The 24,198-nt window shown below is 47.1% G+C and overlaps 2 protein-coding genes across 3 annotated transcripts in view; one reads left to right on the forward strand and one right to left on the reverse strand.

The window, feature by feature from the left end:
- Positions 1-14,108, reverse strand: part of MEI1 (meiotic double-stranded break formation protein 1) — a 54,383-nt gene extending 40,275 nt beyond the window's left edge. The window contains exons 1-6 of one of the 2 annotated variants that reach the window (XM_050953889.1): positions 13,971-14,108; positions 12,700-12,823; positions 7,290-7,340; positions 5,107-5,180; positions 4,342-4,447; positions 1,335-1,538 (exon numbers count right to left, since the gene is read on the reverse strand). In XM_050953889.1, coding sequence (XP_050809846.1) covers positions 1,335-1,538; positions 4,342-4,447; positions 5,107-5,180; positions 7,290-7,340; positions 12,700-12,823; positions 13,971-14,108 — 697 coding nt within the window. Of the gene's footprint in view, positions 1-1,334; positions 1,539-4,341; positions 4,448-5,106; positions 5,181-7,289; positions 7,341-12,699; positions 12,824-13,970 lie in introns of those variants that run through there. The other variant, XM_050953899.1, reaches the window with a different exon arrangement.
- Positions 14,109-17,347: 3,239 nt separating this feature from the next.
- On the forward strand, positions 17,348-23,604 carry SNU13 (small nuclear ribonucleoprotein 13). The gene is made up of 3 exons (XM_050955589.1): positions 17,348-17,473; positions 21,223-21,343; positions 22,589-23,604. Exons 1-3 carry the CDS (start codon positions 17,471-17,473, stop codon positions 22,849-22,851), a joined length of 387 nt encoding a protein of 128 aa, XP_050811546.1. The 5' UTR covers positions 17,348-17,470; the 3' UTR covers positions 22,852-23,604.
- Positions 23,605-24,198: the final 594 nt, after the last annotated feature.

The raw sequence follows: 24,198 nt of genomic DNA on the forward strand, positions 1-24,198 counted from the left end.
TGCAGCCAGGGACCCAATCACCAGTTTCTCCCCCAGGTACTTACTACTGCCAACCATTCACACCTCTTGCTATCCATTCTCCCAACCTGCTCTCACACCTACCCATTTAATAATCCCATTTCTGTAACTGCTACAAGTTTAAAGAACCTACCACAAGCAGCACATTATAAACATACAGTGCACATTGTTACATGCACTGATGAAAATCATCAACAAGAGATTTTGTAGACAACACTCTAATGTAAGTCCATAAGTGATGTAGCAGGGCTGTTGGAGTGAACTTTTGAAAAGAGACATCTGTTACAAATGGCTGACTGTTGGATGTGAAAAGCAAGCAGACTACTGTTCCCCTTGTACGGTAAAGGGAGAGATCGCTGTTTGGTGTGCATTTGAGCTGTGTGAGTGTAGCCGAAACCATCCTGTGTGCTGCATGACATTACTGCTCTATGCAAAACGATGGTTCTGACTGCATCATCCAGAAGCTTAGAGAAAGCATAGGCACCGACTCCGTGGGTGCTCTGGGGCTGGAACACCCACGGGGAAAAAAATGGTGTGTGTTGAGCACCCACTGGCAGCCCCATCAGGCCCCACCTCCTTCCCCCAGCACCTCCCGCCCATCGGTGGGCCCCGCCAATCAGCTCCTCCCCCCTCCAACCCAGTGCCTCCCGCCCACCGCGATCAGCTGTTTCACAGCATGCAGGAGGCTCTCAGCGGGAAGCGGGAGGAGTGAGGATGCAGCACGCTTGGGGAGGGGGCGGAAAGAGACAGGACAGGGTGTGGGGTGAGGGTGGGCATATTGGAAAGTCAGCGCCTGTGAGAGAAAGCCAATCTCCATTTTTGTTTTTCAGCCTAAGCTACAAGACACTTCATATCTCCAAGTTGCATTTCTCAGAATCAAACCAACTACTTTACAATACCAATCTATCTGATTGTATGTAGAGGTTGGAATCAGTCACTTTAACCTTAGGGGATTACTTGATTTCCAGGCAGATGACACAGTCAAATTGGGACAGGTCAAGCCATGGTGCAAGCTGGAGGCCTTCAGAGACAGTTTCAGCAAGTACCACTGGGGTTCCAGCAACAAGGTGTGACAGAGTGTGTTGCTTCCCTGGTTATACTAGGAGGGTTTGGCAATGGGGCTAGGATGAACAATTGTGCAGTAACAGAAGGGATCAGTAGCTGTGGACAAGTACACTCACTACCTACGGAATAGTCCAACCAGCTGAGAGTTTGCAAGTTCAGAGTTCTGAGGAACAATCCAGAGTCCAGGACACATTAGAATCCCAAACTATCAAAGACAACCCCACATCTTTTGTTTCTCTGAGATGTCTTACCCAAGCAGTTAACCTGCAGTTCCTTTGTCTGTGCATTCCCTAGGGTAGCCAAGAAGAGGTCACACAGCCTCTCTGTGAAGTGCACTGACAGCCTTTCTGAACTAGTGGGGGAAGAGTACAGCTTGCCATAAAGATAGCAGACAGCAGCCTTTACACCCTCGTTGGGGTACATCAAGCCTGCCAGCAGGTGTTCCATTAAGTTACCTAGAGTGGTGAAGAACAATGACAGCTGTTGAGAGAAAACACTGGTAACGACATTTCTAAGTCATCTGGCAGAGGCACATTCCCTGCAAAAGCCTCCAGAAACACTTTACAGACCTGTGCATGCAGGCTAGGAAAAGAGGTTGAGGTTAGGTTGAGATTAGTTAATGCATGTTAATTGACCTTTCCCTCTTTCCCTAATCAAGCCTTATATTAAGAAATGTGGGGCCACCTGCTGTGATTCTCTGAGGAGTGAGTGATGCTGTAAGAATTGTCCAAGGGGGGCTCACAGTTAAACTACATAACAATATACATGCCCACATCCACTCCCCAACCCCTCTACTCAGGGGCTGAGCATTCTCGCACCAGCACTCCTACCTTGGGGAAGGGAGACATGGGGAAGTGCAACCACATGCATGTCTCCCAAGAGGCAAACAGAGCTTCAAATTCCAGTCCACTAAGGCTGGTCTTCAACAGGCCGAACTAGCCAGGAGAGGTAGAGCAGCCTCACGGCTAAGTACTGGACAGGGACTCAAGCGATTTGGGCCCAATGCCTAGTTCTACCACAGATTTGCTTTGTGACCTTGGGAAAGTGACTTAGTGTCTGTATCAGAGTGGTAGCCATGTTAGTCTGTATCCACAAAAACAATGAGGAGTCGGGTGGCACCTTAAAGACTAACAGATTTATTTGGAGCATAAGCTTTCATGGGTGAACACCCACTTTGTCAGACGCATGCCGTGGTATTCACCCACAAAAGCTTATGCTTCAATATGTCTATTAGTCTATAAGGTGTCACAGGACTCTTTGTGGCTTTTAACAGATCCAGACTAACAAGGCTACCCCTTGACACAGATTTATTTGGAAAGATAAGCTTTCGTGGGTAAAAAAACCTGATTTCTTCAGATGCATGGAGTGAAAATTACAGATACAGGCATAAATATTTACCGGCACATGAAGAGAAGGGAGTTGCCTTACAAGTGAAGAACCAGTGTTGACAAGGCCAATTCAGACAGGGTGGATGTGGTCCACTCCCAATAATTGATGAGGAGGTGTCAATACCAAAAGAGGGGAAATTGCTTTTGTAGTGAGCCAGCCACTCCCAGTCCCTATTCAAGCCCAAATTAATGGTGTTAAGTTTGCAAATGAATTGTAGCTCTGCAGTTTCTCTTTGAAGTCTGTTTTTGAAGGGTTTTTTTTGTTGAAGGATGGCTACTTTAAATCTGTTATTGAATGTCCTGAGAGATTGAAGTGTTCTCCTACTGGCTTTTGTATGTTACCATTCCTGATGTCTGCTTTGTGTACATTTATTCTTTTACATAGAGACTGACCAGTTTGGCCAATGTACATGGCAGAGGGGCATTGCTGGCACATGATGGCATATATCACATTAGTAGATGTGCAGGTGAACGAGCCCGATGGTCTGACTGATGTGGTTGGGGTCCTCTGATGGTGTCACTAGAGAAGATATGGGGACAGAGTAGGCAATGGGATTTGTTACAGGGATTAGTTCCTGGCTTAGTGTTTCTGTGGTGTGTAGTTGCTGGTGAGTATTTGCTTCAGGTTGGGGGGGCTGTCTGTAAGCAAGGACTGGCCTGCCTCCCAATGTCTGTGAGAGTGACGGATCGTTTTCCAGAATAGATTGTAGATCGTTGATGATGTGCTAGAGAGGTTCTAGCTGGGGACTGTACGTGATGGCCAATGGTGTTCTGTTATTTTCCTTGTTGGGCCTCTCCTGTAGTAAGTGACTTCTGGGTACCCATCTCGTTCTGTCAGTCTGTTTCCTCACTTCCCCAGGAGGGTATTGTTTTTAAGAATGCTTGATAAAGATATTGTAGGTGTTTGTTTCTGTCTGAGAGATTGGAGCAAATGCAGCTGTATCTTAGGGCTTGACTGTAGACAATGGATCGTGTGATGTGTCCTGGATGGAAGCTGGAGGCATGTAGGTACATATAGCAGTCAGTAGGTTTCCAATATAGGGTGGTGTTTATGTGACCATCACTTATTAGCGCTGTAGCATCTAAGAAGTGGATCTCTTGTGTGGATTGGTCCAGGCTGAGGTTGATGGTAGGGTGGAAATTGTTGAAATCCAGGTGGAATTCTTCAAGGGCCTCCTTCTTGTGGGTCCTTATGATGATGTCATCAATGTAGCACAAGTAGAGGAGAGGTACTAGGGGACGAGAGCTGAGGAAGCGTCACTCTAAGTCAGCCATAAAAAGGTTGACATGCTGTGGGGCCATGCAGGTACCCACACCAGTGTCACTGACTTGAAGGTATAAGTTGTTCCCAAATCTGAAATGGTTGTGGGGGAGAACAAAATCACAAAGCTCAACCACCAAGTGTGCCATGGCCTCATCAGGGATACTGTTCCTGACAGCTTATAGCCCATCCTCATGTGGAATACTGGTGTAAAGCGCTTCTACATCCATGGTGGCCAGAATGGTGTTTTCAGGAAGATCACTGAGAGTGTCTGGCTCACTACAAAAGCAATTTCCCCTCTCTTGGTATTGACACCTCCTCTTCAATTATTGGGAGCGGACCACATCCACCCTGACTGAATTGGCCTTGTCAACACTGGTTCTTCAACTGTAGGGCAACCCCCTTCTCTTCATGTGCCAGTGTATATATGCCTGTATCTGTAATTTTCACTCCATGCATCTGAAGAAGCGGGGTTTTTAGCCACGAAAGCGTATGCCCAAATAAATCTGTTAGTCTTTAAGATGCCACCAGACTGCTCGTTGTTTTAGTGTCTGTCTCATTCTCTCAGGGCCTCTAGATGTTACCATGATATAATGAAGTATGACTCACCGTGTTCAATCACCAATATATCAGCTAAACCCGGGACGGCATCTGCCAGTTTGCCCAGGAGATTAAACATAGACAGGCTCCCTCTCATGGTGGCTGCCTTAGATAACTGGGAAGGGAAGAAAACAAACCACCAATAAGAATGTGGCCCAAAATGGGAAACACACACAAAATGGTGAACTCCCCTCATGGTGCAATGAACCCCTTGAAATGGGAGCTTCTAAGCCAGTGGAACCCCCTTAACTGTTCAGGATAAATCAGCGGAAGATATTTGTTTGTCCAGACAATTGTCCCTAAACACATCCACCAAATCTCCCAGCAATAATCTCCTCCTGGTTTCTGCCCTGCTGCTGCACTCCCCACGGTGATGTGTTGTAGGTGGATGAGGGAGCTGGCTAACCCTCTGCCCATCTCTGCTGTCTGCCAAGCTTCTGTGCTCTGGGGAAGTCTGACATTTTGTGATGAATCTGGCAATGAAGAGAGCACAAGCGAAGGGAGCAGACCTGCCAAGCAGCTCCAGGTCTGAAAAGCTGCCCATATTATTGCCGCAGTAATGGAGGGAAAAGAGAAACCACAGAGGATGCCATGTTGCCATGGTGGAGGGCATATCATGGTAAAAATTCCAGGGCAGATGTCAACATTGCCAAAGTCACAAAGGCAGCAGCAGCATTTAGGACATTCCTCAAGAGCCCATTCACAATAGTGTGTAACTTTCCATATTTTCAAACTTGGGGGACCAAAGAGAGCACGGAAATAATCTTTACTGACCTCTTTCTGGCTTTCATCCAACACACAGTGTACATACTGCTCCAACTTCAGCTCCGCCACAAGTCGCACCAGAACTGAGCAGAAGAAACAGGATCAGTAACAATAACACACACCAGAGTTTACTCAGAACACATCTTCCACAGAGCTTTACCGAGCAGGTAGAGTACCTGTTTAACGCATATGGAGGTTAAACAGCATGGGGCATGGGTCACTTGCTGGAGGATTCTCTGCAGCTTGAGGTCTTCAAACTGCAATTTGGGGACTTCAATAACTCAGACATAGGTTAGGGGTTTGTTATAGAAGTGGATGGGATTGTTACAGAAGTGGATTCTGTGGCCTGCATTGTGCAGGAGGTCAGACTAGATGATCATAATGGTCCCTTCTGACCTTAAAGTCTATGAGGTGCTTATAAAGCAGAGTAACATCTGCATTCCCTTTGCTGTTATTTGATATTCCTCCTGCCCCAGCTTGAACTTTCTGCAGTGAAGTCATCATAAACCCTGCATTAGTGACTGCCATCTGTTTACAAGGAAATTAACTTCCAGTCACCAATTCAGTGTCAGGCTATCAAGTAACAAAGAGATATCAGGCTGAAAAAGAATTAGTTCCTTGTTCAAAGCAAAAATACACTCAATAAGTAGTGCATAGGACAAGTTTCCCACACTTCCTTTCTGAGATTAGATCAGGACACATCTGATGAGCAGATATAATCTGAGGGGCCCTTATCTAGCATTAGGCTCTCTGGGAGCCTGTTACAGACCAGGTTGTAATAGCCCAGTGGACAAGGGGCTCACTTAGGAGACCTGTGTTTGAGCCCTAGCTCTGCTGCTGGATGAGTGCTACCAACCCACTTTTCTCCCTCATTTTCCCCAAATGTAGGATGATGAAACTGACCTCTTTTGTAAAGTGCTTTGAGATCTACCGATGATAAGAGCTAGGTGTTATTTACACTTGTTGTGATTATTCTGCGTATCAAGTCCTATTTCTACAGCTTGGTGTTCCAATTCTACTTTTCCACCTCCTCGGCACCAATTAAGACCTATTATTTTTGGCTCACAGTAACTGCAAGAAAACCTTATTCCATGTGCCCTAGTGACGAGGAGGAGGTGGAATAATGGAAATCAACAGGAAACTAGGTTCACTAGAAGCCATTTGCACATCATTTTTGGCTTTACTAAACAATCAGTGAGTTGCATGAAGACAACTGCTTTCCCAGTAAAAAAAATCTGTATAACCTCAAAACTATTTCTGACATGTTTAGATCACAGGCTTTCCATGGGTATAAGGAACATTCAGACTGACTTAAGAGGTAAAAGTTTTCCAGTAGACAACCAAACAGATAAGAAAGCTATTGTGGGGGTAATACAAGAGGATGGAGTCAGGGTATACTGTTTGATATTATATGAATGGTTGTCGTGGGTTTACCTTGCTCCCATTGTGTATTTTGTTTAGGGCATATGCTTTTATGGCACATACTTTTTTCTGTTTATATTGTTAGGGTATTCAGTGATACATTAACAGTGAAGGGTGGTTAACCCTTTGAACAAATTATCAAAGAACATGGTATATTCTCCATCTCTTCATGATTTCAGATCAAGACTCTGGGCCTTTCTGGAAGATGTGCTTTAGTCAAACACAAGTTATGGCTCAATGCAGAGGTAACAGGATAAAATTGTAAGGCCTTCGTTATGTAGGAGCTAAGAATAGATGATCTAACAGTCCCTTCTGGCTTAAAATCTATGAAAACCTTCAGGTATGAGGCACCAATAAGTTAAACTGTTTTACGGTTTGGGAGTGTGCACATCTCAGAGGATTAGTAATGTGACAAAGACACTTTACCTCTGTGTCACCATGTGAAATCCAGCCCACATTCCTACTGACTGAAAACTGATACCCTCTCTGAAGAGAGCTGGTTACTTTTCAGTTCAGCTCTTAAGATTTTTGTGAGAAAGACACCAGTGTCAGCAGAAATGCCAAAGATTAAATGAGCTGTGGGTATGCTTCCCCCAAAAACAACTCTTAGGAGATTATACCCCTTTCACTGTGCATGCAAAGCACCCTGGCAAGGAGAGGGAACAGCTCTTCTCTTCAATTTGTGAAGTTGCTGAGACTATCAGCATCCAACCAGATACAGTAGATTCCTCTTCCCAACCTGCCAGTGAGACCCAGAACCTCCCTCTCACCTTCAGTGGGTAGATCCAGTGCACTACTGTCTTCTGCTGTATGCAACATCCCTGAAAGATCAACTCACATATAAACCACAATTACATAATATATCCCCCATTTGAGATCATCAGTGTTGGGGCTTGATTTTGAAAGGAATCCTGGGGACTTTTCAGGACTCTTGCATTTTCCCTGTTTATTAGCCCTGCTTCATGTTAGACCAACCTGTCTTTCTGGTCAAGACTGGGAGGACATTGCTCTTTGGGAGCAGGACACAAGGTGCTCCCTGTATCCAATTCACAAGAGGCTGAAGCATACAGCCTAACTTGTAATCTTTTAACTTGCTTGCTGTGTTTTTTGTTTTTAGGGGGTATAGTGAGAGATTTTTTTTTTCTCCTAAAATAATTGTTTTCACCTATCTAAGTACATACACAACCCACATCACCAGCGCATTTGAGTGTCTCTGACTGGTATTATTAAATCCACCTCACAAAAGTCTGTTTCTAGAATACACATAGCACACTATCCAGAATCCCAGGAGTTACAGACTGTCAGATCAGTCTCTTTATGTTCCACCCGCTCCTGCCATGAACAGTTTTGTTCCTGTTCCCTTACAGCAGTGAACACTGCCAAACAGATTATTTAGCCTAAAATTAAACACTACCAGTATTAGAAATTCACATTCCCATTGAGACTATTCCAGAGGTAAACTTAATCTATTGTTACAGAACTGTTTAACATAATCTTTTATTTTCACAACCAGAACATAAGATTTGACCATCATCCCACCTTTTGCTGCACCAGATCAGACTACTAATCCAGTACCCCACCTCCTTCCACATTAGATCAGAGCATTGGTCCACCACAATCCCTTCTTCCTCCCGACCGGGTCTGTTCTACCAACATTTCTAGTTCAGTATTTTGCTTCTGATGGTTCAAAAGGACAAAAACCCTCCACATAAAACAGCTGACCAATTGACCAATACTGAGACACTGGGTCTGGAGAAAGCAGTTTTATTTCCTGCCTCATCCCATCCCCTCTACATCATAGGATCAATTACCTTTATTACAGAATATTGTAGAGTTAGCTTCCTTTCACTTTACAAGTTAAATTCAGACTATTCATGCTCACCATCATGGCCCTTCACAATACCCCAGCCTGCATCTCTTCCCTCGTTTCACTTTTAACCTCCCTTTCTTCTGCCTATGTTCCTCTCAAAACTCCCTCCTTTTTTATCTTTTTCCGATGTTGTATTGATTTAGATGAAATAAACTGGCTAAAGGTGTTAACATAACCCAATCACTGTCCAACACTAAACAGTATTAAACCAGGTGTGGGGTTTGGTATACAGAGACCTCAGCCTGCTTAGTACCTTGGAAACATACCATTATATTTTTTTAAAAAAATTTAAATTAAAGAAAGGAAAACAGTTAAAGAATTTGAAAGGTAAAGTATTAAACAAGGTTTTTATTTTCAACAACTTTTTTGTTGTTTGGGGAATTAGCTGGAGAGAGTTTTTAGAAGGAAAAAAAACCCTTTGGCAGTTTTTAAATGGTTAAGAACTGTCATTTTAGGGACAAGAGAAGAAATTGGTTGAGGGAGGCTTGAGCTGTTGATGTTGCTGTTGTTAACATTTGATTTTGTTTTATTTTAGGTGGTGTTTGGGATATAATTGGAACCAGCAGAGACAGCAATGTCATTTGGGGCTCTTTTTTGGCCTGGTTTGGTCAGGACATTTTTTAGGATATGGATGATAAAAGCCCGGTGCCCCAGTAGATCATCAGGGTGGCAGCCATGATAGTGAAGCTTCATTCAGTAGCCAATTTTTCTTCCAAAGTGTTTTAATTTAAGGAACACATAAGGAGTGTGGGACGTTCTGTACCTCGTGGGAAGACCGTACACCCCCATGTTCATCATTAAAATATGATTGTGTGGCATCCAATGCAAAGGTTGTCATGTTGGGTGTCTTTGGAAGGCTCATGATGCACTGAGTATTGTTGTTATAGTGATGTTATAGTACTGTTATACAGTGGGATAGCTCACTGGTTTGAGCATTAGCCTGCTAAACCCAGGGTTGTGAGTTCAGTCCTTGAGGGGGCCATTTAGGGACCTGGAGCAAAAATCTGTCTGGGGATTAGCCCTGCTTTGAGTAGGGGGTTGGATTAGATGAGGTCCCTTCCAACCCTGATATTCTATGACAGGTATATAGTTATGTGGCTGAAAATGTTTCCTCATTGCTTAAAATAAGCCCTCCAGAAGCAGAGGGGCAGTTCACACCTCATCGGGCATGTATGCAACCAGCCCAGACTCACAGGAACAAAAGACCTGTTGGACTCTTGAGTGAGTCACTCCCACCTTCCTTTGGTCAGTTTGGGACTGTGATGAGGTAACACTCACCTGACTCTGAAGCAAGGGGCAAAGCCAAGAGGGAAGAAAGAACATGATAAAAGGGAGATGTTTGCCATGCTCTTCCTCTCTCTTCCACGTACATCTACAGTCACCACACCAAGTGACTGAAGCCCTGATCAAAGCAGAGAGCCTGGCTTATGAGCAACCAGTCAGCCTGTGATGAGAAGCAGCTACATTTGTAAGGGTACTGAAAGTGTTAAAATCAGTTTAGAATGTGTTTTGCTTTTATTTCATTTGACCAAATCTGATTTGTTGTGCTTTGACTTATAATCACTTAACATTTATCTTTGTAGTTGATAAATCTGTTTGTTTATTCTATCTGAAGCAGTGCATTTGGTCAGAAGCCTGTCAGAAACTCTCCTTGAGACAACAAGCCTGATACGTATCACTTTATTAAACTGACAAACTCGTATAAGCTTGCAGCGTCCAGCGGGCATAACTGGACACTGCAAGACAGAGGTTCCTAGGGTTGTGTCTGGGACCAGAGATATTGGCTAGTATCATTCGGTTGCACAATCCAAGGAGCAGCTTACATGCCAGAGGCTGTGTGTGAACAGCTCAGGAGTGACGGTTGTCATAGCAGAGCAGGGTAACGCCGACTCCCAGAGTCAAGGATTGAAGTGACCTAGTAAATCACCGCCCTGGATAACACTAGGGGAACGTCATGTGCGGTAGGCAGAATAGCCTCTCTCATCATTATTTTGTCCACCAATTAGGCCTAGATTTTGATACATCAATTCTGGCTTACAGTTTCTACACTTTTAAAACACCGTCCTTGAGTTACATCAGTAACCTTTCTGCTTAGACTAATTTAGTTTTTCTGTCTCCCTTTCATACCTTTTCCCATTAACATTTGTTCTTGATAGGTTACTGTGACATTTTAGGAATTTTCACATACTTTTTACAATTGAGTTTTTCATTATGTACATTTGTAGGGCCAATTATTACAACACCACATTGGTCGTTTTGCCTTCCCCATGCTGCTGCCTTACCCCTGGACCTCCCTCCCAAAGCTAGTGTACCAAAAAAACCAAAATCAGCTCATTCCAATCTCTCTTTAATACTTATTGTAATTGATTATATGTAGTACAGTGACACCCGGAAGCCACAGTTAGGACCCTACTATATGTACAAACATACAGTAAAAGACAGTTCCTGTCCCCAAACCCTCTCTACAGTAAGCCTTCCAAAATATAGAGAAGGGGTATTTTTGATGTTATTGCCTGTTTTTAAAGCACGCATTGTCCCCCTAAGTTATTGGATTCATGTATGTTTACTGCTAGAACTATATTATCTAGGTCTGAATTGTCTGTGAACTCCTCAGGGCCAGGGCTGCTCCCTTCGCATTTGTACTGGGCCAACGGCACAGACTGGGCTCAGTATAACCTCTGTGAATAAAATTATTAAAATCTACAAAGCTGTGTTCCTAACAATGCACAGCATCATATGTACAAACAAAATGGGAAAACACCACTGAAATTATTCAATGTGTCAGAATAGAAGAATGAGAGGGAGGGATCTTGAGATGTATTTTCCCCTAAAGAGCAAGAAAAATCTCAAGTGTAAATGAGATCTGGGGAGCAACCAGGCAGAAACAGAGAATCCAATATATTCATTCACTGAAACAACCAGCTTTTGGGACTTCTATGCACCCCACCACTTTCCCCCTCCCTTACTATTCCTTGTTCGATGGGCCAACATTCCATACCAACTCTTCCTGCAAGGGCTGTGATGCAAACAAAAACCGATCGTGCATATGCTCTGGCCAGCAAAGATCACTGTTGGAAAGACACCGCTTCTAATCCCTTAGGCCTGGTCTGCACTGCAGCAGGGATCGATTTAAGATATGCAACTTCAGCAAAGAGAATAGAGTAGCTGAAGTCGACGTATCTTAGATCGAATTAAAATTACGTACTTTGCATTCTTGCAGCACTGGATCGATGGCCGCAGCTCCCTCGTCGACTTTGCTTCCGCCTCTCGCACTGCTGGAGTTCAGCAGTTGACGGGAGAGTGATCGGGGATCAATTTATCGCATCTACACTACATGCGATAAATCGATCCCCAATAGATCAATCGCTACCCACCAGTTCGGTGGGTAGTGTAGACGTACTCTTAGAATATGCTGCTCTACTGTGATACTGGCTGGAAAGGAGCAGGTGAATGGCCCTCAAGCTTCAATGAGAATTTCTACAAATTCAGAGACATGAGCTGAAAAGGTATCATGCAGATTAGCATTTTGGATATTGTACTATTAAACCATGCAATGTGTTCCTTCTACGCAGCCCCCCTTTCGTTTTGTACCACTTCATCCCAAAGCTGCAGTCCCATCTATCATAGGCACCGATTCCATGGGTGCTCCCGGACTGGAGCACCCACGGGGAAAAATTAGTGGGTGCTCTGCACTCCCTGGCATGCCCCACCTCCTCCTCCTGAGCGTGGCACGTCCCCGCTCCTCCGCTTACCTCCCAGCGCTTGCTGCCAGCAAACAGCTGTAGCAAGCTCCAGGAGGGAGGTGGGAGGAGCGGGAACATGGCACGCTCAGGGGAGGTGGCAGGGCCGGGGCAGGGATTTGGGGAAGGAGTAGCAATAGTGGCAGGGAAGGGGTGGGGTTGGGATGAGGACTTTGGGGAAGGGGTTGGAATGAGGGCAAGGCAGGGGTGGAGCCGGGGACAGAGGGGGGTCGAGCACCCACAAGCGCCAGTAGAACTCGGTGTCTATGCCACCCCTTCTATACCTCTTACAGTGCTGTGGCAGAATAGCAGTGCACTCTGGAAAGAGACAAACCCCCAAAAGCTCTCGGTTTGTAGCAAGACTTTAAAAAAGGAGACAAAATAGAAGAGAAACATGATCCACGCTGATATGCTGGTTCTGCGTCCAGTATTCATGGCACAGAGCTTTGAAAGTCAAGATAGGGCAGATAGAAACACGGAACACTGAGGCATAGGGATCCCAGAAAAGTAAAGATCAGCATTGCCTTCCCCCATTAGCTGTATTAGTTAACGTAAAGGGGGTGCTCTTACCAAAGAGGGTTCCTATGAAATGAACACACACCCTTTCGTCCTGTGCCAGCAGCTGGATGACTGGCACGGCATGCCAGGCCAGGACATCACGGAAGCAAGACAGCACATGCTTCTTGCGCACCAGCTGAAGGTTAAAGATGGAATGGAAAGTATCACTGGTGATTTCCTTCACGACATGCAAAGGGGGGCTGAAGAAGACACTAGGCCAAGGGGACAACAGCCTAGGTGCCTGAGCAACCCGTGCTGGAGCCCAGAAACGCAGCAGGGCAGGGCACTAGCCCTATTCCCACGCTAGAGACCAGGACTCAAGTCACAGAGACCATCCCATATTAAAGTGACCTGGGAGGGATGATCCGGCAGGGGGCGGGCCGGGACCAGGCAAGGCCTCGGGTGAGAACGGCAGGGAGCGAGACTAGACCAGGTTGAGGCGTAGAGCCAAGCCGGGCGAGGAGCCGGGCCAGGCAACGGGCGGGGCTGGACCGGCCGAGGGCGGGGCGGGGCGGGGAGCCGGGCCAGGCAACAGGCGGAGCTGGACCGGCTAGGGGCGGGGCGGGGAGCCGGGCCAGGCAACGGGCGGAGCTGGACCGGCCGAGGGCGGGGCGGGGCGGGGAGCCGGGCCAGGCAACAGGCGGAGCTGGACCGGCTAGGGGCGGGGCGAGGAGCCGGGCCAGGCAACGGGCGGGGCTGGACCGGCTAGGGGCGGGGCGGGGAGCCGGGCCAGGCAACGGGCGGAGCTGGACCGGCTAGGGGCGGGGCGGGGAGCCGGGCCAGGCAACGGGCGGAGCTGGACCGGCCGGGGGCGGGGCGGGGAGCCGGGCTAGGCAGGGGGCGGGGCTGGACCGGCCGGGGGCGGGGCGGGGAGCCGGGCCAGGCAACGGGCGGAGCTGGACCGGCTAGGGGCGGGGCGGGGAGCCGGGCCAGGCAACGGGCGGAGCTGGACCGGCCGGGGGCGGGGCGGGGAGCCGGGCCAGGCAACGGGCGGAGCTGGACCGGCCGGGGGCGGGGCGGGGAGCCGGGCCAGGCAGGGGGCGGGGCTGGACCGGCCGGGGGCGGGGCGGGGAGCCGGGCCAGGCAACGGGCGGAGCTGGACCAGCCGGGGGCGGGGCGGGGAGCCGGGCCAGGCAGGGGGCGGGGCTGGACCGGCTGCGGGACCCGTGTGGGGACGCGCAGAGGGCGGATGTGGAACCTGAGCCCCCTCCGCCCACAGCGGGCGGTCCCGACAGGCGGGGGCGGGGCGCGCTGGCGCGGGGAGGACCCGGCGGGCTCCGTACCGAGGCGCCGCCGTCCCCCAGGGTCTCGATGACGCAGGCCAGGCAAAGCGGCGGGGGCAGCCGCAGGAGCCAGCGCGGGTCGTGACGTGGGTGGAGCCGCTCGCAGACCAGCAGCCCCGCCCCCGCTGCCGCTTCCATCGCGCGCCGCCCGGCCTGGCTGCGTTTACGTGTCACGTGGTGGCGGGGAAAGAAAAGCACAGAATTGGCGGGGAAAGTCCTGCGCATGCGTAACTGGGGCGGGGTTTATTTTCGGCGCCTGGGGAGAAGCCGAGCACGTGCATCTCGGTGGTGAGGGCGGGGCCCAGGGGAGGGAGGCAGTTGATTCCTGGCTGACGCTCTCTGTCCTTAAAGGGCCACGCACATCACCCTCCGCACCTTTCTTCCCATCCCGAGCCCGCTCCCTAGGGGAGCCACGGCCGGCAGGACTGGGGCACTCGGGCCAGGACATCACCCCATGCAATGCGCTTGGTGCCTCCCTGGCATCATGGGCAGCTGGGGGGCTGAGGGGAGGAGGAGGAGCAGGGATCTGCTGGGAAACCTAGAAGGGGAGAAGAAGAGAGTTCCTGGAGCAGTGCCGCATGGGGGGGGGCAGCCTTAGAACGGAACCCCCGCCCTTGTGGGGGAGTGAGACAGGTGAGGGAGGGAAAGCTGTGTGGGTCCAGGCGGGGTAACAAGTGGGGAAATGAGAACCCTAGGCAGAGATCCAGGTGGAAGGATCAGAAACAGTGAGGGAGAGATTATGAAAGAGGGACAGAAGAAGAGAGAGCAGGGAAATGGGTAGAGAAAGACAGGGGATTCCAAATAGCAAATGGGGAAGGGGAAATAATGTGCAGAAAGGAAAGAGAAAACTGAGAGATGACAAAATAAATGAGGCCGAAAGAGAAACCCAAGAACCTTACATTTCATTGGTTGCAGCCTATGTTTTGGGGTGACATAAAAGCCATGCCAGCCTTTTCCTTCTTGTACTTGGAACGTGGGGGAGTGATCAGTTCTTGACTGAGGATACCACTGCTCTTAAAACAAGCCCTATAATTCATGGTTATTTGGTGACCTATGTGAAATCATTTTGGGCTCAGTCCAGTTCCTATTGTTAGGCCTGAATAAAGATATAGCAGACAAAACCAGGTATGCCAACCTGACCAAAGTCAGGCTAACAGAGGGTTTGGGTAATCCCTGAGTGAAAAATGCTGAAAAAAGCAGCATGTCTCACAAAGCGCTGGGAAAAAGTGAGATAAGAGAGAAGCTGCATTCCTGGTATAGTACCAGATGTGCTGTGTTAGGGCAGCTCCTTCGAAGGACTAATAAGAGCCCTAGCTTCCTAGCCTCCTTGTTTTTGCTCCCTGGTTTTGTTCTTTGATTGTTTTTAACTCCCCTACATTTCTAACTTTAGGCATGCATGTATACTAAAGGTGTCTAGTTTCTAGTTGTTAGAAGAAGGGGTTGGGTTGCTCCAGTAAATAATTTATGATGCGTCAAAATTGTTTATATAGGCTTATACTAAGATGTAAAGAGGAGGCTGGTTCTCGCTGGAGATGAGCTGCTCTCTATTGATGCGTGCACTTGTCAATAAAGAGCTTTTGATTGGACCTTGCTGGTGTTGCCTGTCTCTCTCGCGGTCAGACAACGAACTTTGCCGTCTGGGTTAGAGTCCCTGACACTACTGAGGTCTGCAACACAAAAGCCACAATTACAGCTGGTACTGATGTTCTTCCCAATACCAGCCCCTTGTTGGCAGCCTCAGAGAAGTCAAAGACTGAATTAACTATGGGGACTAAATTTCTTTTCTTACCCCTAGAGATGGTCCCTTCAAGTCAGAGTTGAAACTCATCAGCTGTGTGTGTTTGAGATGCCTGAACTGCTGCTGTAGTGCAGTAACTGCATTGTAGAATACCTAAGAACTATAATTACAGCAGTTTTTCCCAGCATAGATTCACTTAGAATGTTGAACGTTTAGCACTGCCGCCGAGTAGCATACACTTGTAACTTACCCTTACAGCAACATTCAGGGGGCATAGAGATGCCTTTCATCCATTCTCTGGTCTGCACAGAACTGCAGAACAGATCCTGTGTTCATAGTCCTGTGTTTTGCATCAGTAAGGATGTCTTGGGAATTCATAATCCAATGCTAAATGTGTATGTGTTTTGTTTGGAGTAGGGAAGCGAACAAGGATGAATGACATTAGCAGGCACAATATTTGCTTATGTTTCTCCAAGTCCAGAAAATTATCATGATGGTTTTATTGCATTTGGAACTAGGAAAGTTTTAAAAATGAGTTAAACATTTGCATCCCTTTCTGACTAGCAAAGATGGAACAAAGACTAAAAAAGAATGAAATATGGAAAGACAAAAGAGAACAAAGGTGGAGTTACAGCAAAAGGAATATACACCTCTACCCCAATATAACATGACCCAATATAACACAAATTTGGATATAACATGGTAAAGCAGCACTCCGGGTGGCGGGGCTGTGCGCTCCGGTGGATCAAAGCAAGTTCAATATAACATGGTTTCACCTATAACGCGGTAAGATTTTTTGGATCCCGAGGACAGCATTATATCGGGGTAGAGGTATAATTGTATGCCCCTGTATATCCTGCAAATGTAACACGTTATCTCTGTTTCTCAATTTTTTACATGTGGAAATCCAGGGCAATATAGATGAAGGTCAGTAACTAAGGATCAAGATAGGCAATCAGCTGATACAGAATTTAGAGCCTGGTTTTCCAAAGTGCCAGAGCTCTTAGAGCCTTCAGCTAGAACTGTGAATTATTAGCTGTTCTGAAAAGCAGATACTTAGAGTCTAAAGCAACAGAAATTAAAATTGTAATGATGTACTTTTCAGACACTTGTTCATTCTCCATACCCAGGCTAGCAGGGGACTGTATCCTTCAGTATACTGTCAAAAAAGCATCCACCTCTTTCTCTGGGAGAGGATTCAATCGTCTGAAAGATTGCACTGTTAGCAAAATATGTTGATGTCCAGCTAAAATCTCACCCTGTTACTCCAAACTGTACCCTGAATAATTTATGCGCCTTGTATAGCGTGAGTAGGTTTGTCTTTCTATTCAGAATGCATTTGAAATCAGAATTCAGCTCTGCCTCTAACCTCCAGCATAACAATCTCTATATGGAAACCCCAGGCTGAGCAGGATATTGAAGACTGTTTCCGCCAAAATCCCTTTTTGCTGCAAGCAAAGCTGGTCTCTGGTTCCTGAATTGTTGCTTCTGTAATGGGACCTGATCACGCGCAGGGGGCGCAATGCACAACACAACCCACGTATATCCAGATTAGACCCGGCCGGTTTTTAAAAAGAGCAGCGCTGGCCCTTTAAGATGAGAGTCTCGCCTGGCTCCCAGCTCCGGCCGAGCCCAGCTAAACCTCATTTCCGGGCGCGACGCACTTAGAGCGTTTTAGCCTTTTTTCCTCCGTGAAGCTTTCGGGCCGAGAGGATAGCTCCGCTCCGCGCAGGGAAGAGCTTGGTTCGCCTACAGCGCAGTCATGGTGAGCGGTGTCCCGGCTGGGGTGGCCCATGTGGGCTGATGGCCGAGCACGTGGGGGCGGCCGGAACGCTGGGACACTGCGCGTTCTGCGAGCAGCGTGCGCGAGGAAGCGGAGCGCCGGGCTGGCTACCGGGAGCCCGGCCTGGGCCGGGGCACGTGGAGCACAGGCGCTGCCACGTGGGAGGGGGAAGAAGTCGCTGGGGCGCCCGTGTATCTGAACACTCGCCCAGGATTCCTACTGCCGCGCACAGGGCAGCTGGCCGGTCACAGCAACTGCGGTCGTGGCCTGTGGCTTTTGTGTGGGCAACTGCTCGCCCTCCTCTGAGCGCTGTGTGCTGATTCTGTCCCGTTCACTCACCGTGCTCCTCCGCCGGGTGGGGTGGGAGCTTGCGGAGACTAGCAGGGTGATAACTACCTTCCCACTCTCGACGTGGGGGGAGTACAGGGCTGGGTGGGAGCACGTGGAGGTGATGCTTTCCCCTTGTGATAGGGTATGAGAACAGTACAGAATGTTGCTGCTTATTTCACAGCATGAGTTTCCGTTTATTGAATGTTAATTGACCATAATACAAAGGGGTTATTTAAAGGGATAATGTACAGCAAAAATTCTTGTAGCAATAACAATATTTAGTTCTTCAACTAGAGATCATTACTCCTTGTTCTAGTACCTCTGAGAACAGTCTAGATCTATCCTCTTTGGAACCCCCTTTCAGGTAGTTGAAAGGAGCTATCAAATCCCCCCTCATTCTTCTCTTCTGCAGACTAAACAATCCCAGATACCTCAGCCTCTCATAAGTCATGTGTTCCAGCCCCCTAATCTTTTTTGTTGCCCTTCACTGGACTCTTTCCAATTTTTCCACATCCTTCTTGTAGTGTGGGGCCCAAAACTGGACACAGTACTCCAGATGAGGCCTCACCAATGTCAAATAGAGGGGAATGATCACGTTCCTCCATCTGCTGCCAGTGCCCCTATTTATACAGCCCAAAATGCCATTAGCTTTCTTGGCAACAAGGAGACACTGTTGACTCATAGCCAGGTTCTCATCCACTGTAACCCCCTGGGTCCTTTTCTGCAGAACTGCTTCCTAGCCATTTGGTCCTTAGTTTGTAGCAGTGCATGGGATTCTTCCATTCTAAGTGCAGGACTCTGCACTTGTCCTTGTTGAAGCCCATCAGGTTTATTTTAGCCCAATCCTCTAATTTGTCTAGGTCCCTCTGTATCCTATCACTACCCTCCAGTGTATCTACCACTCCTCCCAGTTTAGTGTCATCTGCAAAGTTGCTGAGAGTGCAGTCCACGCCATCCTCCAGATCATTAACAAAGATACTGAACAAAACTGGCCCCAGGACCTACCCTTGGGGCACTCTGCTTGATACCGGCTGCTAACTAGACACGGAGCCATTGATCACTACCCGCTGAGCCCGACAATCTAGCCAGCTTTCTATCCACCTTATAGTCCAATCATCCAGCCCATACTTCTTTAACTTGCTGGCAAGAATACTGTGGGAGACTGTATCAAAAGTTTTGCTAAAGTCAAGGAATAACTCATCCACAGAGCCTGTTATCTCCTCATAGAAGGCAATTAGGTTATTCAGGCATGACTTGCCCTTAGTGAATCCATGCTGACTGTTCCTGATCCTGTTTCCTTTCCTCTAAGTACTTCAGAATTGATTTCTTGAGGACCTACTCCATGATTTTTCCAGGGACTGAGGTGTGGCTGACTGGTCTGTAGTTCCTTAGATCATCCTTTTTCCCTTTTTTAAAGATGGGCACTCCATTAGCCTTTTTCCAGTCATCCGGGACCTCCCCTGATCTCCATGAGTTTTCAAAGATAATGGCCAATGGCTCTGCAGTCACATCCGCCAACTCTTTTAGCACCCTCAGATGCAGTGCATCCAGCCCCATGGATTTGTGCTCATCCAGCTTTTCTAAATAGTCCTGAACCACTTCTTTCTCCACAGAGGGCTGGTCACCTCCTCCCCATGCTGTGCTGCCCAGTGCAGCAGTCTGGGAGCTGACCTTGTTTGTGAAGACAGAGGCAAAAAAAGCATTGAGTACATTAGCTTTTTCCACATTCTCTGTCACTAGGTTGCCTCCCTCGTTCAGTAAGGGGCCCACACTTTCCTTGACTTTCTTGTTGCTCACATACCTGAAGAAACTCTTCTTGTTACTCTTAACATCTCTTGCTAGCTGCAACTCCAAGTGTGATTTGGCCTTCCTAATTTCACTCCTGCATGCCTGAGCAATATTTTTATACTCCTCCCTGGTCATTTGTCCAGTCTTCCACTTCTTGTAAGCTTCTTTTTTTGTGTTTCAGATCAGCAGGGATTTCACTGTTAAGCCAAGCTGGTCGCCTGCCATATTTACTATTCTTTCTACACATCTGTATGGTTTGTTCCTGCAACGTCAATAAAGATTCTTTAAAATACAGTCAGCTCTCCTGGACTCCTTTCCCCCTCATGTTATATTCTTCCAGGGGATCCTGCCCATCAGTTCCGTGAGGGCCTCAAAGTCTGCTTTTCTGAAGTTCAGGATTTGTATACTGCTGCTCTCCTTTCTTCCTTGTGTCAGGATCCTGAATGCGACCATCTCATGGTCACTGCTTCCCAAGTTCCCATCCACTTTTGCTTCCCCAACTAATTTCTCCTGGTTTGTGAGCAGCAGGTCAAGAAGAGCTCTGCCCCTAGCTGGTTCCTCCAGCACTTGCACCAGGAAATTGTCCTCTACACTTTCTAAAAACTTCCTGGATTGTCTGTGCACTGCTATATTGCTCTCCCAGCAGGATCACACTGTCTCCTTTAGGAGGTATCCTGTTGTGCCCTTCTAAGGCATAAGAACATCTCAAAATGGAGAAGCAGAGCTGTCTCTGTCTAGACAAACCTGTGTCCTCTCCTTTCAGTTCCACAATCACCTGTCTGAATATTTACTATGTGTCTGGCTACCTATATAGTAGAGCTGACTCTGAGCAAAAGCATGTCGTTGTTACAGAAGGACCTCAAATTGTCTGTGCAGCTCTAGAACAGTTTAATTGTTAACATAAGGTTTTAGAAAAGCCTTCATTAAAACAGAAAAGAATTCTAACTCTTTCCCTATTGATGCTGTGTGTGTTTCACTTATCATGGACACAAACTAGCCTGGTTGATTTTATTTTCTGCTTGTTATGCACTAGTACAAAATTGTTCCAACACTGGGCAGTGGGGGGAGAAGTGTTAAGTAGAAGATTTCCTTTTGAATTATTCTCAGAACAATCCATTTCTTAATTTTTAAAACGTGCCTTTGCAAAAATAAACCTGGTGCCGACTATCTTTACAGGATTATTCTTAAGTTCAGATCTAAAAATGTGCAATTGCTCTCTCTGTTGGCAGATTAACATTTCATGTTAACATAGCACCTGAAATTGCAAAGGGATCACTGCTGAACTACATCTGGGCTGGAATTGGCATGGTATATGTGAAACAGCATGTGGAGGGGAACTTTGGTTTAGAACTGAGAACAAACCTCTGTGTGTGTAACTTTGGGATGCCATGCAATCTTTAGTGTTCATGCAGAGCAGACGGGATCTCAGCGTTTCCTCTCTCATCTGCGGATACATTTTGGGTAGGTGTTTTAGAAGAGTCAGGGGCTGCGTTGATCCTGGCAGGATGTAAACCTGTGGCTCTAGGGAGTTTGGATGTGTTAGACTGAGTACCAGCCTGTGAATGTTACAAGGGAAGCTTTTCTCTGCTGCTTATAATTCTTGCTGTTTCTAGACTGAGGCCGAAGTGAACCCCAAAGCTTACCCATTGGCTGATGCACAACTCACCAAAACCCTGCTGGACCTTGTACAGCAGTCCTGCAACTACAAACAGCTACGCAAGGGTGCCAATGAAGGTGAGGCTTGTCCGTTATAAGACGTGCTGTGTTTGCCAGCAGTAAAGAAAGGGTTTAGTAGATTCTGAGGCCAGAAGGGATCACTGTGATGACCCAAGCCTGACTTCTGAGGCCAGAGAACTTCCCCCAGATAATTCCTAGAGCATCTAGTTTCTAACACTCGATGTTACAGATGATGATTGTCTCCAGCTGTGGAATTAGAATGTTTGGTAATTCACCCTTCCAAATCCGCATTGTTTTTGTTTTTTTTCATAGGGTTTCTGGCTTGTGCAAATGTTTGGGGTTTCTTTCCTTTTTCTCTTACAGAATATTCTAGCAGGAACAAACCTAACCTCTTCAGCAAAACTGTGCAGCTCTCACTTGCCTCTCCGTTAACTGCACAAAATAGGGTTGTTGGTGTAACAGTTCCTGTGTGGTATTGTGTGTGTTGGGGAGGGATAGCAGGGGTGTGTGTTCATAGAAGATGGGTGGCTGGCTGGTGAGACTAATTTGTCAGGATTACATCCTTAATATTTGTTTGTCTGTGCCCATTGCAGTGCTGCATAAGAACTGATAGTGTTTAGGACCGTGGTCCCCAAACTGGGGGGGCGGAGGGGGGGTTGTGAGGAATGTCTGGGGGGAGGAGTGGCAGGGCCCAGTCCAGCCCTGGCTCCCCTCCCGGGCATTGGCTGCAGCCCTGCTCCTTGCCACAGCTCAGCCACCTGCCCCCACTCTGTCCTTGGCCCAGCTGTGACTTCACTCCTAGCCCAGGGGGCTGTGGACATATTCCGTTACTGGTAACGCAGTGTATGAGGGGGAAAGTTTGGGCACTCCTGCCTTTGGGCAAGGATACAGACAGACCGGACTCCTATGTCCTAATTATAAAAAATTTGGATCAGTTTTATCAATACAATCGCATATATCGCCTTCCTTCGCTCCCTCTCTGTCAAACAATACAAGTTTGATCCATAGAATATGTTCCCCACAGCCTTGCCCAATCTGTATGGTTTTTTTGATACCAAATCCACCACTTTCCTCAGGAGATTTTCACAAGCTCTTTGGGGCAGGACTAACTCTGTCTGGTTGTACAACACCCAGCTCAGTGGGGTCCTGGTCCTTAACTAGGGCTCCTAGTAGCATTACCATGGCATCTACCTATAATAGATTCACTGTTTACTAAATAGATTTGTGTTTCCTAATGTTCTCGTGTGTTAATATGCTCCACACCAAGACCTCCATCTAATCCTCTTCCTTCTCTCTCTACAGCCACTAAAACACTGAACAGAGGAATAGCAGAATTCATTGTGATGGCTGCAGATGCTGAGCCCCTAGAGATCATCCTGCACCTCCCTCTCTTGTGTGAGGACAAGAATGTGCCCTATGTCTTTGTGCGCTCCAAGCAGGCCCTGGGCCGGGCATGTGGTGTCTCCCGGCCTGTCATTGCCTGCTCAATTACCATCAAGGAAGGGTCACAACTGAAGCCTCAGATTCAATCGGTCCAGCAAGCTATAGAGAGACTGTTGGTCTAAATCTGCCTAAAACCCAATAGCTGAAATCCATAATTTAAAAAAAAAAAAAAAAAAAAAAATTCCGAGTTGGGGAGGGAATTTAATGATAGTTAGACAATACAATGGTTTGATACCAAACCCTTGTTTCAAAATGCCAGGTGTTTGTTTTACAGTGTCTTGCTCCTATTATATATTTCAACTCTCCACTGTGGGTCAGTCTAGATTTTTCTCCTCCCTCTCTCCCTTGCCGGCCTTTCAGAAGACACTCTTGCAATACTGGTTCTCAAAACTCTGTTGCTCAACAGAATGAGAGTATCTCCTCCTGTGTGATATATGCAAAATAACATATTGCCCCGCTTGAGGGCATGATTAAGCTATACTCTCTTTTTCTCCCCCAATAATGGATTAGGTTCCTTCATTTTGCAGCAAATTCTTCTGTGATCAGTTTGACCTGTAACAGACATGAATCATTTAATGTGTGTGTTCTAGGCGGTTTGGTCCAATGAGGAAAATTAAGGTGGATCTGCAGTGTAATGGTGTATATTCAGCAATTGCTGCTCTAAGGGAGAGGCAAATAAAGACAGTGGCAGCTATGTAGTGTAAGATACAGGCCAAGAACACGTCAGCAGATATCGTGAAACTGGACAAGAGGCCACTGTATGAGAGGTGTAGAAGGAGGAGAAATCCTGCTATAGTGATATGGGTGATAGTTCTAACCTTACTTGTCTTTTTTTAAACTGGTATTTTTTTTAAATAAATCCATATATTCCCAGATTTGTCAGCTTGTGTACATGACTTTTCTCTCAGCTTGTCTTGGATAGGAATGTGCTGCTAACTGCCTTTAACTAGTTAACATGAATTGGGGACCACCCCAGGGCTAATGCTGTGCATTATAATGCAGCATATTAGAGCTGCCTCCTATCATTTTGTTTAGTATTGATGCATCTGCCTGCAGCATTGCTGTGATCTACTAAAAGCTGGTTCTCAAGGGTGTTTAAACCCCTTCCCCCCCTCAAAAAAAACCCACCAAAACAAAACCCCACACACCAGGGAAGAAAATAAATTTGCTTCTACTTGGTAGGAAGTAGCTTATCAAGGCCTGGATGTGGTGAAGGAGAAATAAGGATAGCAAGGAACAGTGTAAGTATTCAGACTCTTCCCAAAGGTGTATTGTGACTGTCAGTAAAGGCCTAGCTTTAGAACTGAACAGGAAAACAGAAAAAGTCTATTTTCACTTTAAAGGTGAAATGAGGCTTGTGTAATAGACACCCTTGAACTTCTCCATAGCCTTGCCTCATTGGAATGTGGTTTTTTAGGTCCAAGAGCTAGTGGCCAATTTTGCCTACCACCCACACCAGCTTTTTTTAT

This window comes from Gopherus flavomarginatus, chromosome 1 (assembly GCF_025201925.1).
Source record: "Gopherus flavomarginatus isolate rGopFla2 chromosome 1, rGopFla2.mat.asm, whole genome shotgun sequence".
NCBI classification, from domain to species: domain Eukaryota; kingdom Metazoa; phylum Chordata; order Testudines; family Testudinidae; genus Gopherus; species Gopherus flavomarginatus.

Excerpts from the sequence above, each read along its gene's own strand:
- SNU13 (XM_050955589.1), top strand. Across the intron at positions 21,344-22,588 it reads ACGCAAGGGTGCCAATGAAG|CCACTAAAACACTGAACAGA; the intron begins GTGAGGCTTGTC and ends CTCTCTCTACAG.